At 30.7% G+C, this 12,949-nt stretch overlaps 1 protein-coding gene across 1 annotated transcript in view; it reads left to right on the top strand.

Annotated features, from left to right (window-relative positions):
- The window catches only part of LOC149088129 (uncharacterized), a 29,216-nt gene that overhangs the window by 7,751 nt on the left and 8,516 nt on the right, over positions 1 to 12,949 (top strand). Inside the window, exons 6-18 of the mRNA XM_089244752.1 lie at positions 864 to 1,013; positions 2,227 to 2,433; positions 2,677 to 2,786; positions 2,910 to 3,037; positions 3,833 to 3,935; positions 4,164 to 4,309; positions 4,587 to 5,035; positions 5,569 to 5,619; positions 5,749 to 5,784; positions 6,312 to 6,509; positions 9,747 to 9,865; positions 10,003 to 10,116; positions 10,760 to 10,858. Coding sequence (XP_089100878.1) covers positions 864 to 1,013; positions 2,227 to 2,433; positions 2,677 to 2,786; positions 2,910 to 3,037; positions 3,833 to 3,935; positions 4,164 to 4,309; positions 4,587 to 5,035; positions 5,569 to 5,619; positions 5,749 to 5,784; positions 6,312 to 6,509; positions 9,747 to 9,865; positions 10,003 to 10,116; positions 10,760 to 10,858 — 1,910 coding nt within the window. The remainder of the gene's footprint in view (positions 1 to 863; positions 1,014 to 2,226; positions 2,434 to 2,676; positions 2,787 to 2,909; positions 3,038 to 3,832; positions 3,936 to 4,163; positions 4,310 to 4,586; positions 5,036 to 5,568; positions 5,620 to 5,748; positions 5,785 to 6,311; positions 6,510 to 9,746; positions 9,866 to 10,002; positions 10,117 to 10,759; positions 10,859 to 12,949) is intronic.

The following is a 12,949-nucleotide window of genomic DNA, read 5'->3' as shown; positions in this document are numbered from 1 at the left end:
CATTTTTGTATCTCGTACATACAGGTGGAAAAGATAAGTTCCTAGAATGTCTCGCACCAGTGTTATCTGAAAGATTAATTTTGAAGAGTAATTTCACTCCTTTTTAAACTTATAAGTGGTATTTTCATAAAATTATGGATGTTTTTTATGAGTGAGAAATAACTCGCTTAAAAAGAAATTACCTAAAATTTAGGGGAATTGATTGAGTAGTATTTTCACTCTTTTACAAAATTTGGAGGAGTAAAATTGAATTTTGATGTGCGAATCAGACGTCTAGATGCATATTGGCAAATACTTGTCCAGACTGTTCAGTTTGATGCTAAAACTCTTGCACCGAAAAAACATGCGAAATGAAAACATTGGCTCTTTTTTTAATACATTTTCTATTAGCTGAATCTTTTAGCTCATTTTTCACATAAAAAGGTTCAAAACTTTAAGGGGAAATTTGGGTACATCTGGAAAAATATTGAGGTAGACATTAGTTAATTAGATTTGAGTGACAGTAACTTTGATGTGATTATTGGCAAGAAAATTCATCTTATAGTATGTGTGTGGCTGTATTAGGTTAGCACATACATCCATATCAACTCAAATGTTTGTTAGCTAAGGTAGAAAAGTCACAAAAAAATCTTTGTAAGCTGAGGTGTTCATTAGCCGAAGTATCACAGTACTTGAAATGAAGCAATAATTGAATTTAAGAACTATTGACAGGTTTATCATTTTCAATTGTTTTTATGGTTCTTTGCTACTGCGTCTATTTTGCATGTTTGTCATAGCTTGTCATAATTTACACTCATATACATTATCTGTTGCATTCTCATTTATCAAAGTTAGTTTGTAAATATTTTGCACTTTTAAATTAGGATCTACAAAAAGCTGTCCACCAAAAAGAAATATACAGTACACAAAATGTGAAGTCAGTAGTGTTATTTCTGAAGATAAGTCTAAGATATTAGATTCCACAGTTTCTGAATGTGATTCTACATCAAATATTGATGTACCTAAACACGATGGTAATAATTTTTTCTAAATATATATTCATCAGATTGTTTGTTACATAATACAGCATTTTGGTTCAGTTTTTGTAAATCCTGTTATTAAATTTCATTTCATACTCTATATAAGGTTCAAGTTTAATTGGTGTGATAGGATATTTCACGATACTGATTTAATGCTATTATGTTAATCTGGCAAAATACCATGTATTTAAATTGCCATTTTAAAAATTTATGTGAATGATCATTTCCTGTTGTAATTATCATAGTGACTAAAAACTATGTTATGGGTCCAAAGATTTAGCAATTTTCATAAATCCAATTACTGCCCATAAGTCTGACAAAACATACTTCAAAATGTTCTGGAGGTTGTTGCAAAAATACTTAGAAATGCTATATCTCTTGAGTAAAGGACATTTTGAAATAGTTGTGCATAGTTATCCCCTCCCTTACCTATTTCTCTTATGAACAGCTTTATATATTGAACTTCACTTTATATGGTTGAGCATTTTTGTACATGACTTTTTGGAAACAAAATTATGTCCTTATATAGTATATAAACAGAGCCATTTATAAGAATAGTGAAGCCATATATATTCAAGTAGGACCAGCAGTTAAAAAATTTGAACTTTAATGCACATTGAAGTATTCAATTTATGTGCAGTCAAGCATAAAATATAGAAAGCAACAAGAGTTAGAAATGAGGAACAAAAACAGTTTAATTTGAGCTTTTATATTGTTATCTCACTCTAGTCAAAATATTATAAACTAGCTATAATACCCGGCGCTGACCAGGTTTTCTTCATTTACTGGGAGGATTGAAAAAAGTGACAAACCATTATAAAGAAATAAACTATTATACATAATACTGGCATCATTAAAGGAGTGACAAACCATTGTAAAGGCATGCACATGTGTGAACTACACTGCTAGGGAACTACACAACTAAAGCAAACATTCCTAAAGTGATTGATGAGGCCCAAAAACCATTGTTGCCCTTCAGTTTTTGCTCATTTTCGTGCATTTGCCCAGCTCTGACGAACTTTTAAAGTAGCCTATTGTTCAAGTCTGGTCCCGTTTGGCATATATGCAAAATTTGGCGACGATTGATCTAAAATTTTAGATTTGTATAGAGAACACACACAATCAATTTTATGTGTATAGATTTGATGCTGAAGAGAGTGATTATTAAGCAAAATTATTGACTCTAACTTTTTTAAATATCCATCAGATTCTCAAATTGACAGCTTGCCTGATTTTGTTGAAACACCATCTTTGCTTGAAAGTCAAGATGAAGAATCAAATGATCTGAGTGATAATGAAGAGGTGATTAGAAGTTTGAAGAAAAAAAGAATTAGAAATAAACCAGTTATATTCAGTGATGATGATGATGAAATTGAGTTGACGAATGAAGAAATCACTATAAACCTATCTGAAGGTTTGCTTTTTGTTGAGTTATTTTTAAGGTTATAATTATGGAAAAGTTGATCCTGAATAATTTCAGTTTAAAAACTGTAGGATTCGTTTGGCTTTAAGAGAAAATTTACACAAAATGTATAAAAATTAATTTTTTAAACAACATTTTTTACATTTAATGAATATTATTGAAAATTTATCAAGTTATCTTTAAAATTATATAAATTTTTTATCTTGTTCAAATAAATGTCTTTTCTGTTTCCAGACCGAACACGAACACCTGCCAAGGAGCATTTGGTTGAAAATGAATGCTTGTCTCCGAAAACTGCTTTGTTAAACTATAGTTATCCTGATGATGCTGATGATTTTTCTACTGTAAGCACTTTCTTTGCCTCTATTTTTCAAGATATGTGTTATAAAAGATCAATTTTCATTTGTAAATGTATAAAAATAAATTGTGTCCTCGAATTTAGTATCATCTTAACCTATTTGTTTTAGGCTGATGTATATTTAGGAAGATCCAGTATAGATTCAAGTGTATCTAATGATTCTTCCAGATATAAATTTTCAAAGACCAAATCATCAGAAACTAGTAGAGGCTTCAATTCAACAAGTACATGTTCATTGTATGTATTTTGGATTTTTTAGTTTGATTGTCTAGTTCTTGTACCTATACAATTTTAAAGGGTTGGTAAAAGAAATTCTACAAAATCAAACATTATCCATAATTGGTGTCAATATGAATGTTCAATATCAATAATATCTGTTTTATTGTTTGAATAATTATTCTAATAATGATCTTCTCCACTATAGCATTTGTTAAGATGTTCATGTATAGAACCAAATGTAAGAAACATAAGAAAAATGTATATAAAATATTTTTCAATCTATTTTCTGGGATTGTTAATATTACATTTAGCAGCACGTTTTGTCAAGCAAACACAAAATTTGTAACACAGATGCCAGTACTTCACACACACACACTCATAAAAGCATTAATGACTCACACATATATGTATAAAACTCCATTGCGTACACAGAGATTCATTAGAAATTATTCAGAAGGATGTTCACAAAGTGCATGTGCAGTTTAGTGGTGCATTTATCACAATGTTTATAGATTTTGTTTCAGAGTTAGCTGAATTGAAAGAATCTGCTCTAGTATAAGAATATTGTCCCCTTATCACAAAAATATGACTTCCATTGAATACAAGTTTCTGGCTTTATGATACAAGGGTTTTTTTATAATTTTTCAGCTTTTAAAATTGTATCCTGGCTTGGTGAGAATGAAATATAACTCTGAAAAAAAAGTGTTTTAAGAAACGTGTGAAGTTTAATTATATTAACATAAGTGTTGATGTAAATGGTCTGTGTGTAATGAAAATTTTGTTAATCTTATTAGCTTTATTTTGAATTTTCAGAAATCATTTCAAAGTTTCAAACAAAGAAGCTAGTGAAAGCCAAATGGATCCTCCCTCAAAACATATCGAAAACAGTTCTCTTCTTCAGAAAAGTCATTTCAAAGTAATTTTAAACATTCTCGGAAATCTTCGAAAAGTTAACAAAAAATATTAATTGATCTGCATTTTCATAGAAATTTGAATTTTTCTATAAATCAAATAATGCATTATATAAAAGATTCTATGAATCAAATATCGAGATTCTTCAATGTAAAATATTGATTGTAATCAGTTTGTTTCTATTATCAGTTTATTAATTTTTTGACCGATGTAACATAATTTTCTTGTTTAGGATGAAAAAGTTGAAATTTTGCAGTCCATTCTTGCATCATTAGATGAAATGAATGTGTCGGTGATGGAGAAAATATGTAATGAAGTGGAAAAAGACAAAAATTTAACAGGAAAAAATAATGTTCTTAGCTCACTTGTCAAAGTTCGGTGAGTTGTATGAATCGTATGATAAATTTGTATACTCACACAGCTTTATATACTGAGCGATTTGATTTACTGCGCTATGATTTGTTAGGATTACATACCATATTAGCTAGCATGCCAGAAAATTAAAAAAATTTATGCTTTCTGATCACATAACTGATTTTTTTTTTCTTTTTATACTAACAAACCATTGTCATAGTCTGTAGTGCTGGTTTCATTGGCTTCACAGAGTCATTCTGTTGTAATTTTAAATATTCTGAAAAATGTATCTTGTTTGCAGGAAAAAAATTCTCTCACAGAGTTCTGCTGCTAAAAGAGCCATTGCCTCAAGATCAAAATGCTCTGGAAGTCCTAGTCGCTCTCAGAACACTGAAGCTGTGTCTATTCAGAATGATTTCAAGTCACTTAAGCATGATCCGTCTTTGCAGCTCATGCAGTCTACTCCATTTGTTCCTGCTTCATCATCCAGCAAGTTTGTTGAAAAAAAAAAGAACAGTTTTTTGGGTAACAGCTACAGTGAAGAAAATAAAATATTGCCTCAATCTCCTCCTACTCCTCCAGAAGAACATTATATGGAAAAAAGTGAACCTTTATCTGGGTCTTCGAAATATGAACCAGATAGAAGTGCTACTGTGACTCCTGATCCTTCAGATATCCCAGATTTGGATTTTTGTTGTGATGATGATGATGATGAAGTTTTCAGCCAGATTGGTTGTGATTCCTATGATGGTAAAATCAGGAGCTATTTGTGGAGAACTGTTTATACAAATCTAATTTGGAAGTTCCAATTATAAAAACATGTATTGATATTAATTATATTAATTATGCAAAACGGAAATAAGTAATTAAATCAAAACATTTAATCTGCAAGGCAAATTCTGAAAATGAAATTGATGTCTATTTTGTGACTAAAGTCAAATCTCACAATGCTGTCATCCTGTTTAGTGTTAAATAATTTCTTTGGTTAAAGGAAGTCCATAACTGATTAATACATTGGTGAAACTAATGTCCATATATTAGTTTGTTTTTTGAAACAAGGAAGAAAGAAGCAAGCCAAAATGCACCAATTTAGTGTGGAAATTCAGTGGTATGGTTGTAATGGAAGAGCACCCATTTAATAGATAATTTTTTTCAATTTGAAGAGTAACACATTTCAAAATAGATTTAAACAAGTTTTTGAATTTTTTCCCCAGTTTTTAATTGAAATTGTTTTATATTTGTCTTTTAATTTTGTTTGAGGAAAAAAATTGTTTTTCTTTCAGTGTCTAAATCAGGGGATGTCACCATTGCTCGAGATATATATGGAAAGAAAAGTAAGTTGTAATTATTTCCTTGAGAAATACATAACCTTGATATTAATGAATTACTCTAGTTATTTTAAAAAGGTAATTTTTGAAAAGGAAATTTAACCAAAAATAATTATTGTTGTGTATGTTTTTCAGGCCCAGAGAAAAAAAAGGATTCCTCACTTGAAAAGAGTATGCTTTTTTATTTTTTTCACTTATGCAAGTATTTGATTTTTAACTTGTCATAATGTTAATGAGTGGTTATTAGTCAACAATTAGAACCATGTGTTCACACCAAGTCATTTCTTTCGACATGTTGCGGTAGTTCTTGGTTGTAAATCCTTTCATCAAAAGCCTCTTTTCTGAGATACGAAGAGCAAATGTACTTCTTTTTGATAATTTCTTTCAACTCCCTTCAGCTCCCATTTTTTTTTCAGCTCCTATTTTTCCCATACGTTATCTGAAATGACAATTATTTTCTCTGTAATTAGTTTTTTCTTATATTCAAACTTGATATACTGAGTTTAAAGTTTTTTTTGTACACACACATATATATGTAATGTAAAATATTGTTTCCCACAAAATATTTTAATTTTATTGATTGGTGAAAATAATAATTATTTTTTTTAAAAAATGGCATCCATGTCATTTTAAATCAAATTTAGCATAAGCTCAACTGTAAATAGAGTTATTTTTTCTATTTGTGATTTTTATGTCAGGTGTTGCTGGCAAGTTTTATGGTAATTACAGAGATGATGGTGCAAGCCAGCAATTCAAAGGAAAAAACTTTCCCCATTCAAAAGAGATGCTAAGAGTTTTCAGAGACATTTTTGGTCTTCGTGAGTTCAGATATAACCAATTGGAAGCAATAAATGCTGCCCTTCTGAACGAAGACTGCTTTATATTAATGCCTACAGGTGAGTTCTTTAAATTTGTTATACCATATTTTCTTGCATATATTCTGCTATTTAAACACATCAGGGTTTCTTGGTGGGGATTATATGTTGTTTCATATTATCTTCAGCTTTTTTTTTTTTGGAGAAGTTGGAATAGAATTTTTTTTTTGAAAATTAATTTGTGAGAAAATTTTAATATTTTTATATGATATCATGTAAATAATATATATTATTCATATTGTTTATTTGAGTGGAAACTGCTACATTCATTCTTTTTATCATTAGCATGTTAACAGATGCAGTCATGCCTTGGTTAATGAAGATTTTCATTGATTGGGACGCACATGCGAACATGAAACAGCCACGTTGTGAGCTGAATTTGAGCACCAATCATCAGAATTACTGTTGCTCAAGCCTAATTAGCGCATGTCCAACTTCAATACTTTTCTAGATATACTTTCACTTCTCTTTCTGAAAGTTTTTGAATCATTTCATATAAAATGAAATATTAAATTAAGACAAAATGCATTAAAAACATGAAGGATCTTATGTTTCAGAGCACATGTTTTAATAAGCACATGTCAGTATAAGACTCTTAGCTGTTCTCTTAAACTGAACAGTCTAGACATTCCGGGAGCTTATCTTTTAAATTTGCATGTGCAAGACACAGAAATGAGCTGGCTAAAATGCAAATAGATGGGGGCAAGTACAAACTCGACTGGGTTGCATGGGTGAAAAATCTGTGCTAATTGCACGAAACTGCTACAATTTCCTATGTCTGCTACGAAATGCCTAAATTCTTCAATTCTGCGCCATCTTGCGTCAAAAGCAAAATTTTCCTTCAGGAAATTTTGAAGTTGCTTCGTAATAGAAGCAGACTTTTCTATGACGTCATTTGTCTTTTCCAAAACTTCAAAGAATATTAATCGTAAATATTCATCTATAATTTTCTCATTTCTAATTTAAATTATAAGTAGCACTGCCTGATGTACCAAAAAACATTTTCAAGTTTATTTGTTGATATTGTATGAATATAAAAATATAAAAACATGAAGTCTCAAAAAATTTTTATGATCTAAAAAATTGAAAAAAAATTGTAATTTCTTTTAAAGGAAATTTCTATGTATTTCATGCCAGGGGTGGGACACACACTCTTTCTTCTGAGCTGAGATAATGATGCTTTTTGAAGTTAAAAACAAACCCCCAAAAAATCCTCTGTACACTATACAGTAGTCTTGATAATCCGAGGTGGATGAGACGCCACCGCAGATTACTGAAAAATATTGAAAAATAGTTTTTTGTTTTTTTTTAAGGCAAGCAAAAGCAGGACTAGCATACTTACTGTATTCTTGAATAAGACATAGATGCCATGTGATGTGTTTAAAAAAATTAAAAATGTGAAAAGCCACGAAGATGGGAGAGTGATTGAGAGATCAGTTAGGGATGGGATTGATGGTAAATGATGCTGAGACACTTATAGCTTTCAACTGCCTTTCCAATGATTTTACACAAGGAACAGTGCCATTGTCCACCATTACAAAGAAAATAGTAGTTAAACTTGCCCCTCTTTCTCAAGGACCCTGAAAGTTAAAATGGTCTATGTCCATTCGAGAGAGTGTAATATTTTTTTACATAAGTTAAAAAAACCTATTATAGAGCAGGGGGTCTGCTATGTCCTATTTAAACTGAAATTACTGTACAGTGCCATCTTAGTCTTAAGAGAATAGGGACCCCTCAGAAAAACAAGTAGTTGAATTTTTTGAGAATTTTCCAGATAGGGCCTCAAAAAAAATCACTTGGCCTGGGGGGGGGGCATGATGCTCTTTAAACAGCCCTGCAATGAGTGTATACTACGTAGTATTTCTGAGAGGAAAATATATAAAGATGAAGAGTTCTTGGAGGGAAAGAAAGAGAAAGGGGTCTCAAGAAGGAAATTTCAAAAATTTTCAGTACTTTATGTATATAAAAACCATGTATTTTATTTATTGCCAAAATTTTAAAGTGCTACAAAATTGATAAATACCACTACAAACAGGGTACGGCGATTTAAATAAATTGATTGATGATTTTTTTTCTTAATGATGATTTTTTTCTTGATTTTTTTTTAAATCATTGATTTAAATTGCAAAATTTAAATTGTTTTTTTCTTTACATAAATGCAATGATATTGAAGTAAATGTAACCTGGTATGGTTTGCATGTTACCGATATGTGATAAAGTTTGTGATTAGAAGAAGTATAGATCTTTGATTGGTAAATGCAGACTTGAACTTAACCTCTAGACCCAATGTAAAAAGAAAGCTGCTCTATTACTAGATTTTGTGCATGGTAAAGATTGCAGAAAAATATAAGGAGTTTGCTTGTTTTTTTACCAAAACTCATTAAATCGTGAAAGAATAAAAATGTGTAAACTATTAAGGAACATCATGCAAGTCAGGAACACGTCCATTAATTGTGCAAGAAACAATCTTCCCAATAGAATTTGTTTTATTTAGTTGATGCTAAATGGCCCTTTGGTTGTGCATCGAATGAATTGAGATGTCTGCACCATAGGTGTGATATTGGGATACCATCACCCATTCACTTTAATCGAGGAAGGGGTTCATGAAGGGGGGGAAGAACTTTTCTCCACAAAAAAAATGCTAATCCTTTTTCATATAATTCATTTGTAGTTTATTAATTAATGCTTAATTAAATTTGAGCAATTAGGAGAAAAAAGCAGTTAGGTGATAAGAAAAGATGCATTCTTAATGATTAACAAGATTTGTTTTAATTAATAAGCAGTCAGTTTTAATAAAAAAAATCTGATTTAAATAAAAAAATCATGATTTTTTCATACCCTGGCTACAAAAATCTGATTTTCATATTTCACAATCCGATTGTGTCAACACCACCAGCTTTAGTGGACAAAAGCTGGTGTTAATTGTGTGCATTTAGTGTAAAATAAAATGATCTTCAGTATCTCATTTTCCTATTAATTTCCATTTATTCAATTTTGAAACTGTCTTCTGTCAGTTTTTGTTTTTTTATACTGCTCTTTGGTGTTTTAAGAAACTTTCTTTTAAATTTTGGGTAGTACCTAAAACAAACTATTTTCTATAGAAATCTTTGGTAAATTGTGTTTTGGCTAACAATTTATCTTTTTCAGGAGAGGTATCACTGTATTTTACATAACTAAAGTATTTTTAGAGTGTAGTTCATTTTCTTAAATCAAGAAACACATTTATATTTGATAAGTAATATTATTTATTATTTTTAGGAGGAGGTAAGAGCTTATGTTACCAACTGCCAGCTCTTGTGATGGATGGAGTTACAATTGTTGTTTCACCATTGAGGTCATTGATAATGGATCAAGTTCAAAAATTGTGGTCATTGGATGTAAGTACTCGAAAATATTTATGTTAACCTTTTTCTTTTAGAAGAACATGCACGTATTATATTTAATGAAAGTCCTTTATTCAGTGTAAAAAGTTATAAATAGGTTATGAATCTATGATGTAACTTGTGTTACATAGGCACCGGCTAATAGTCTGTCAGGAGAGATGGATAGTGGCTCTGCTAATGCTGTTTATCGACAGTTAGCGTCAAGAGAACCTGGAATAAAGCTCCTGTATGTCACTCCAGAAAAAGTGAGTTAGGCTAATAGCTTTCACACATGCAATAACTATTTTATTAATTCAATATTAATAATAAATTTAACACATTTATATTTGATAAGTAATATTATTTATTTTTTGGAGGAGGTAAGAGCTTATCAGATTATTGTTATTTATTAAATAATTATTATTTATTGAATAATGATTAATAATAAATTTCATAATCACAAATTCAGAATCATAAATTTTTCTATTTTTAACTAATTTCATATGCAATGATGTAACTGTAATCTATTTAACAAATTAAATATCTGGGGAAATATGATTTTTCACACCTGTTCTTTGATGGGAGTCATAATTAGATTATTTTTTTTTTATAATAAAGCTAGCATCACTAATTCAATGTCTTATAAAAAATTAATTTATGAAATAAATTTCTAGTTTACGCTCTATGTGCCTTAAACAGCAACATCTGTTACTGAAGTAAACAAAATTTTGAGTGAAAGTTCTCAGTTGCAAATGACATTTGAACAAACAGGAAAAATTATCTTGTTAACGATGGTCACATAAATGACCTATATGTTTAAATGAATCTGTGTATTTGTGTATTTAAAGCAAATTTCAATTTTTGTTCCTTAATGCTGATTATTTATATTTATGTAATCTATATTTTTAGATAAGTGCTAGCAACAAGCTGATGTCAACTCTTCAAAGTTTGTATAGTCGGAAAATGCTTTCACGGTTTGTCATTGATGAAGCCCATTGTGTCAGTGAGGTAGGCTATTTATTAAATATTCAAATTATTTATTGCATATAAGTTTCCATTTTTTTCTTTATATTTGTGATCAGTATTTAACAGTCTACAGCCTGATAGAATCACACCATTGACCAATCGTATCGTCTTAATTTATGCTCAGTGACCACTGGATTTTACAAAATATGTGTCATGGTTTAGAGTAAAATATATTCTTTGTTATACATATGTATACCTTCATTTTTAATGGTTTTAACTATTCTTTTTTTCAATTCAAGTGATCCTAGTAAAGATATCAACCCAAATTAATTTAAATTTTTTTTTCTTTTAAAGGGCATTCTGGCATACAATAAACACACTAATCAATCTAAGAAAAAAACATTGATAGTTAACTGCTCAGGTTTGCAGAGGATAAAGATCCTATATGTTCATAATACCCAGTGCTACCTGTGTTTCCTTTCATATACAGTGAAACCTTTTTTACAGACACAGGTGGGACAAAAAAGTTTATCCCTGAAAGAGGGGTTACTATTAATTGGATTTGAAATGCACATTTTTATTACACAAAGGGAAATTATTATTTGACTATAAAAGAGGGGTGATCGTATCTGAGAGGTGTCCTTGTTTTAGCATTAAAAAATGGCAAAACAATTGTTTTGCTAATGTGTATACAACAGTAAAACAAAACAATGGTGGAAATTCAAACACAAAATTGAAAAACAAAAATATCAAAAGCATGGTAAAGGAATAGACGCGGTGAGAAGCACATTGTTTGGGAACCACATTAACCATTATTGTTGAACAGTTTTCCTTTACATTTCGGATATTTGTCTAGATGTGACAGAATTTTAAAGTAGCTTATTTAAGTCTAGTTCTGTTTGGTATTAAAACAAAATTTGATAGTGTTCGATTCATAATTGTATATTTGTATAGAGGGCAGACACAGAAAATCAATTTTATGCACATAGATATATTAGCACTGAATGTTGAAGATAAAACATGTATGTACAGCCGATGCTCGTTATAATGACCCCTTTCGTCCTGTCGAAAATGGAAATTATATTGGGAGGGTCGTTATGTCGAAAGAATAACTTATATGATAGTCGTTCTATGAATACATTTGGGACTTATCCTACTAGTCGTTGTAGTGGAATGGTCGCTATAATGTGGGGTCCTTATAATGAGCATTGAGTATATACAGTATAACCTCGTTAAGTCGTCACTCTGGTTAAGTCGCCAATTTTCTTCAGACCCTTCCAGCTCTCACAGACCACAATGTTAGTAAACCCTCGTGTACTCGTCGCTAAGGTTTGGTTAAGTTGTCACTATGAAAAAGTTTGAGAAGGAGGAACAGACTATTTTCATGGCTCCCATTTAAAAAAAAGAGCTTGTTAACAGCATTGCCATATGCTTAAAAGTCACCATAAAATCCTATATACCCAAACGGAGCAGTTTAATTATCGAAAGTTACGCTGGGGAAGTTCATTTGCTTAATAAGGTTTTTGGAACATTGAGGACTGTTCAGGCTAGATCTCATCTCGGCCTGGGCTCCATTAGAGAAACTGGACAAACTGTGAGACACCCAAGCTGTGCTCCCCCCCCCCCTCCCGGGGGGGGGGGGGGCATCTCCGGCAAAAACAAAATTTATTGGTATGTCAAAGATTACATATAGTGCAAGGAAATCAAAACTTATGTAAATCAAAGAATCAAATTAATCAAGTTTAAGTGCAACGCAGGCACGAATAATAAATAATCATAGAAAGCATGGACTCTACTAATTTAGGACTGGAAATTTAAACAAAATATCTTTGTTGAAAAAAATTTGACATTCTTTCCCAAGTTAAGGTCTCTGTTTACTTTTCCCTGCCCAGGGCCCCTCGATCAACTCGAAAGTGTTCGAGATTACTTTGTAGTTGGATCATGAACTACTGATGAAGAATTCAAACACTAAAATTAAATTTGATGTATATGTAAAATTAATGTGCAATAGAGAGTTCTGTTATGTAGAAAAGCTACTTATTCAAACAGTTGCTCTGTTAGTCTATAAATTAAAAATTACTAGTATAAATCAAAGTGTACAGTACATTTCACCACAATAATTTAAGTAATAAG

This window comes from Pholcus phalangioides, unplaced genomic scaffold (assembly GCF_987345545.1).
Source record: "Pholcus phalangioides strain wild (caught in Gottingen) unplaced genomic scaffold, Ppha-v1.0 ptg000003l_1, whole genome shotgun sequence".
NCBI lineage: Eukaryota > Metazoa > Arthropoda > Arachnida > Araneae > Pholcidae > Pholcus > Pholcus phalangioides.
The sequence above is the reverse complement of the archived record's forward strand: the minus strand, read 5'-3'. Positions and strand labels throughout refer to the sequence as shown.